At 51.7% G+C, this 6080-nt stretch overlaps 2 protein-coding genes across 2 annotated transcripts; both read left to right on the top strand.

Moving 5' to 3' along the window:
• The first annotated feature begins 2736 nt into the window (after positions 1-2736).
• Positions 2737-3361, top strand: EJ05DRAFT_371518 (uncharacterized protein). Its single transcript, XM_033741144.1, has one exon. It carries the CDS (start codon positions 2880-2882, stop codon positions 3264-3266), a length of 387 nt encoding a protein of 128 aa, XP_033600357.1. The 5' UTR covers positions 2737-2879; the 3' UTR covers positions 3267-3361.
• A 277-nt stretch (positions 3362-3638) lies between these two features.
• EJ05DRAFT_500429 (uncharacterized protein) lies at positions 3639-5775 on the top strand (the record flags this gene model as incomplete). Its single annotated transcript, XM_033746994.1, has 2 exons — positions 3639-5405; positions 5482-5775. The coding sequence occupies 2 exons, from the start codon at positions 3639-3641 to the stop codon at positions 5773-5775; spliced, it is 2061 nt and encodes a 686-aa protein (XP_033600356.1).
• Between the last annotated feature and the right edge of the window lie 305 nt (positions 5776-6080).

Genomic DNA, 6080 nt, shown 5'->3' with positions numbered 1-6080 from the left:
TCTGTCTGTCTGTCTGTCTGTCTGTCTGTCTGTCTGTCTGTCTGTCTGTCTGTCTGTCTGTCTGTCTGTCTGTCTGTCTGTCTGTCTGTCTGTCTATTTCTGGTATCAGGGTTGTAAGTTTCGTATATTTTAATCTTTCTATAGAAATTAAGGCGTGGTACTACCTGGCGGTGGTGCTTGGAAAGGGGCACTGCTACGTACATACTGTGTGCTGCATCGATATCGGGCATTGTACGGCAAGTATGTAGCCCATCCTCACACAACAGACACCCTGCGCCATACGAGCTTGATCAAGTCCTATACAAAGGAACTATCCAAGGAACAGAGTAGGAAGCGCGCGCTGAGCAGGGGGGGTTTGGGGGGGACTGAGGCAGTCATGCTGAACAGCTGTGTGGATCAGGGAGATTGGAAAACTGCCAATACACCGCCCGCGTCTTGCCTATTTTTGGGGAGATGTTGTGCGGTTGTTTTTGTGGGGGGTTTGTAGCGGGTGGCTGTGTTTTTGTTTTGGGAAGGTTATGCTGCCCTGGGAGTTCGGACTTGACATTTTGGTAGACTAGATGCTGTGATGCTAGAAATGACGTCTGCGGGTATTTTGTGTTTGACCTGTGCTCGCTCCTCTGATGCTCTTCTCTTCCTCTAATTCTCTTCTCGAACACTTCCATTAGGATGAATTACGTGGTATGGAATCAGCTGAAAGTCTTCATTACATATAGTCTTGTGGTCCTTCGTATGATTAGATAAGAAGCCCACCGTTGTCATGTTTCTGAGCTCTTCATCTGACTAGAGCCTGCATATAGATGCACGTAGCTGCGCCACCACCCGCGAAATACTGACACAGGCGTGCTTCTAGAAGAACGAATCTGTCTACCCTGACTGATACTGTCCTTCCTATATTTGATCAATACCCCTGCGTGAATGACCATACTGTGTCATGAGCGTAGACTGCCATCAGACTTGACATGGCTTGGCGCCTCGACGACAGCTAGACAGTGAGACAAGCAAGGTTTGAGGGCAGTGTCAGGACGTCATCCCGGCGAGAGATCATGAGTTGAGAAGATGAGGGATACTACTGTACACGTTCTCAGGCCTGATGGTGACATGTGGACAGCCATGCTGAGCTCAACATATTCAACCAGATGCCTTGCACGCGTCGCGATGATAAGAACATGGCAACTTGAGCACGAGCATGTGAAAGTGGTGAGTCGCTACCGACCATGGGGTCAACGGCCAGTCGAAAGGGTAGCACAGCTCATCTATATCGGCAAATGAAGTCGAGAACCGAGGGTCGGCGTCGCAACCCTCGAGGGTCAAGACTCGGATGACCCTTTGAATAACAACGTGTACGATACGAGATGTATCGATAAGGCTTCACGGTACGTCACCATAGGGCTCATTCGCGTTTCCCCAGCATGGTTCCTGAGTCCCCAATGGGGCAAGTGAGATTGTTCGATATGGGATCTGTACGTTTTACGCCCCCCCTTTGCTCTCTCCCCAGTACAGTCATCAGTGGAGGCTACGTGGACACCTCGATTCGCTAGATGGTATTGCGTGCTGCTGATCTGTTGAAACGTGCTGGGATGGGCGATGTCGAACAGTAATTTCCGCTTCTGCTTTTCACTTCATGCGTTTTCGCTCGAAAGGAGTTGATGATTATCAGCAGTCATGGCCCTGGCCGGTCCATGACTGCACGGACACATATCCCGTTCAGGTCGAGCGAGCTCGTGTACGGCAAGAAGCGGAATATTGGATAGGGCAGGATGCCCCATGCAAGAAAAACGCGTCCTCGTCGCGGTTTGACCAAGAGTTCTGTACTCTTCTGCATGATTGCCTGGTTGCCTCGCTCCTCCTGGTTGGACGTTTGCCTGGCTCGTCAATTAAGTAGGGTGTACGCGACGAGGAATCAGCCATGTCTTTGATGGTCGATGAAGGGTTAAGATTCGAATCTTCGAACGGTCAATGCATGTATGTATGTACAGATGCGGGCGCCGGGGGCAAGTCACAAGCGATGCACAAGCGATCATCGACGCGCAGATCTCGCTGGTGGTTCAGAGATGCAAAAGCGATGAGCCCTGTACCCAATTGAGAATGTTCCCGAAGGAGGACACTGACGGCATGGTGCGGGCGGGCGGATGGATTTAGTGTATAGAGGGATTGACGGGTAAAGGGATATGTTCCAGGGGGAAGACGCTGCTGTCTCGGACTCTCGGCATGGTGATTTTTAGCGTGTGGCGTCTGTTATGAGGCTGAACCAGCAGCAGCTGCAGGTCCGGGCTAGCGAGTTTCAGGTTGGAGTGCTCCGACGACAGCGATACCTCCAACGTCGCGCGTTCTCTTACACTTCATCGCCTTCACCAGCACAACTGCATTCCCGCCGCCGTCGCCTCTTTTCCCATCGTGAAACTCGACGCCTTTTCTGAGGGTTTCGTATAGCCGCTTTGCCTCAGTGTTTGTGACTCCATTGCTGCCATCGTGCATTCGCCATTGCAGCAAGCGCCCATCGCCTACATCTCACATGCCAATCCTCTCTACAGGCTACAGCTTGATCAGAGCAGCCATGCCATGCCACCGCTGTCGGTATATGACTGGAGCAATACAGAGACAGGAATGCTGGACCTTGAAATGCGTCTTCCCGGTGGTCAGCCTGGTGCCTTGAGCTGCCCCTGTATCGCCGACCTTGTTGTGGCTCTAGAACGTCTGGGGGAGAGAGGGTCTGTGGGAAGTGTATGAGTTTCTGGCGTTCTGAGAGTCTCACTCACAACTCCTCTCTTCCCCCCCTCTCACATGCCCTGTATACACATCCCGATTAGGTCACATGCCTGTGTGGGATTGCCCTAATCAGTTGCTGTTCCATCTCGCTGCAGCCAAGGCGGCATCCGATGCTCCATCAGACCTCTACCGAATCTTCTTGCTCTCATCGTCAACATAGTCGGTGCGCCTTGCTCACATCCCTCTGTCTAACAACGCCTGCCCACTCTTCCCGCTCGGGGCATGATTCTGTACTCCGCCTCCTCCATATAGTAGTTAGTCCCCGCTACCTTGTCATTCCTACTACTTTGGCCACTTCACTCATTTCAGCCGACTCCTATCTTTTCTTTTTTATCACGTTCTTTAGAGCGGGGCTCTGTGTCTTCCGTACTGGCTACGAGAAGTTATATTCTTCTCACCATTCATTTCGGTTCTTTTGTGAGCGACACTCGTTGTTGTCCAACGCCTTTTTACAGTATAGAACTCGTCTGATAAGTGTTCTTGGCTCTAAGCGGTGATATACACTGCTTTGATATCGCCGTCCTAGCTTGACCTGTTTATCGTACGGTTGCTACTTTCCTCTTCTTCCTTGATGTCAATGTCTCCGCTGTTTGACAATCCATTCTAACAGGAGATAGCTCTCGTTTATTTTTACCAGACCCCAAGCGCATGACTGCCTTGGATCGCACGGTGTCCAATATAGTTTAGATGGAGTTCGGGATGACGCAACAGTCAGTCATATGCTCGAATTCTGCATATAGTAGTACTCATTTGCGAACAGCTATCCGGTTACTCAGCATGGTCTGTTCGGTGGGGTCCCACCGTATAGGAGACGTTCCAGTCAGATCAGATGTTCTAGCGACGCATTATCTAGTCAACATAATGGCTTTATGGCCCAACAACAACAGCAACAGTACCCCGAGTACTTTCATGACGATCACCAAACAAACACGATCCACTCCGCGACACAATGTCCTGGCTCAGATTCCACTACGACGGACGACACTGGAGACCTGAGCGAGAACAAGAATCATGACAGAGTAGACGCTGTTGTTAAACAAGAGCAGGTCTGTGTGAGGTCATCCAAGGATCAGACGTCATCGGAAGCTGTAACTTCTTCCGAGTTGGTCGAATGCACTACCGGACCCAGTCTGGATATCCAGAATTCCTTCATCGACGCGAGCTTGTTCAATCCTCCTGTTACCAGCATACATGGGATGAAGTCAGACTTTGATAGCAGCCAAATGCCAGCGCCGTGGGGCTACAAAGGATCAGGAGACATACCATTTCCTCCACTCGATGGCGACGTGTCAGAGCTTGGTCAGAACTGGTTAGGCACAGATGATGATGGAACTGTGATAGATCTGAGAAGGTTCTTGGGAGCCGATCTTGACGGTGACCTATCAACCTTCAACGTGAACTCGAGACGGATATCCGAGTCCTCTTTCTCAATGTCGAGCTGTGGAGCTCTGGCCGAAGTGCTCAACTTTGAAGATCTCTCCGGCTCAGAGACTCAAAGCCGCATAACAGAAACTGATGGATGGGGCGGGGTTCATCAAAGTGCAATGCTTGTGTCTCCGGCATCCTCGTCAAGGAGCGATGAGGCTTTCCGTCCCGGACATAGATCGAAAGCATCTCCGTCTTCGCGTATGACTATGCGCACGTCACCCTATACGATCGATAAGAACCGTCTCAAGCGATGGTCTACAACTGCAGCATCTCATGCATCAACCTCCGCACCTTCCTCTATCCCATCGCGACATTTTAGCCATATACAGGGTCGATTATCCCCTTACAGCCGGCCCCTGACCAGCCAGCCTTCGCAAAACGGACAGGGTGTGCAGAGCGGACAGGTCAAGGAAAGCGAAGAGATACCGCAAGCTACGCAAGTTTCTTTAGCCCAGTATGCGTCATATCCTGTAGGGGCTTATGCCGGAACACCACAGCGAATGATCTACAGTCCAGCCCATAATCAGTACCAACAACAATGTCAACAGCAGTACCAACACGCGCTGTCTCAATCACACATTCACGCCCAAATTAATTCTCACTCCATAGTCCCAAGTTGCTCGAATCCTTACCAGCCAAATCATGTACAATCAAGTATGCCGAGTTACTACGGACCAGACAGTCACCAGTATCCACTGGAGATTCCCCGGCCTGTGCCATCCCAAAATCTATTCAGGCTCTTACAGAGTAATGCAGACCGGCATGGAGGCTACGCAGCGCATTTCGCTGACCTATCCGATCCACCTGACCTATATTCCTCACTCCAGGAAGAGCCATCCAATCCACCCGAGTCGGACATGCACCCGTCCGACCCAGACCTGATCCCCCATGAACAAGATCTGCGCTTCAGTGGCGACCTTTACACCCCGCGGTGGGTACGTGGCCACGGCAACAAACGTGAGGGCTGGTGCGGTCTCTGCAAACCCGGACGATGGCTAGTCCTCAAGAACAGCGCGTTCTGGTACGACAAGTCCTTTACGCACGGCGTAAGCGCCGCTACCGGGGTCGCGTTCCAGAAACCCCAGGAGACACGCCGCACGGAGGGGAATCTGGATGTCTGGGAGGGCCTTTGCGGGAGCTGCGGCGATTGGATCGCGTTGGTGAGCAGCAAGAAGAAAGGCACGACGTGGTTTCGGCATGCGTACAAGGTAAGCTTAGCAGGATGGCTCATGCATTCATGCCCGGGTGGGGTTTTGACAGATCCTAATTTGGTGTTTCTTGCAGTGTCACACGCATCCCAAGGTCAAAGACGGACCGAAACGCCGTCGCGAAACGTCCCATCAGATTCGTGCTCGAACGGTATCGTCGGCATCTACAACGACGTCCACCTCGTATCCTACCAGCAAGGAGACATCGTTCGACCCGTCACCTCCACTGCTACAACGCTCGTCGTCCGAAGCTACGTTGACGAGAATGTCAGCTCCAGGCTCTGACGTCTATTGTATACCCGCTTCGTCGGCAGATGCAGAACATGTTGGGCTCAGGGGTGTGAGATCGACGCTTGCCGAAATTATCTAGACGATAGCTGTTGGAGCGTTCTGCCATGTCTAGCTGTACTATCGGGCCTGGCATCAGTCATTCTTTTTTATCATTCTCCGAGCGCCTTGTGCTTGCTCCTCATCTACCTTTTGGTGCTTAGCCAAGGGATCAGACGTTTCGCGTTACTATTCGATGCGTAGTGCCCGCCATTCCACGAAAGCGGTGACTTAGAAATAGTCATTCGAGTCCTTCCATAAACCATTTCCTTTCGCCTCGGCTTGACTTGTATCATCCGGCTTTTCCTTCGCTATGTATGGGGGGGCATGGTTCACACGACTTGACGA

This window comes from Pseudovirgaria hyperparasitica (genome assembly GCF_010093815.1).
Source record: "Pseudovirgaria hyperparasitica strain CBS 121739 unplaced genomic scaffold EJ05scaffold_8, whole genome shotgun sequence".
Lineage (NCBI taxonomy): Eukaryota > Fungi > Ascomycota > Dothideomycetes > Acrospermales > Acrospermaceae > Pseudovirgaria > Pseudovirgaria hyperparasitica.
The sequence above is the reverse complement of the archived record's forward strand: the minus strand, read 5'-3'. Positions and strand labels throughout refer to the sequence as shown.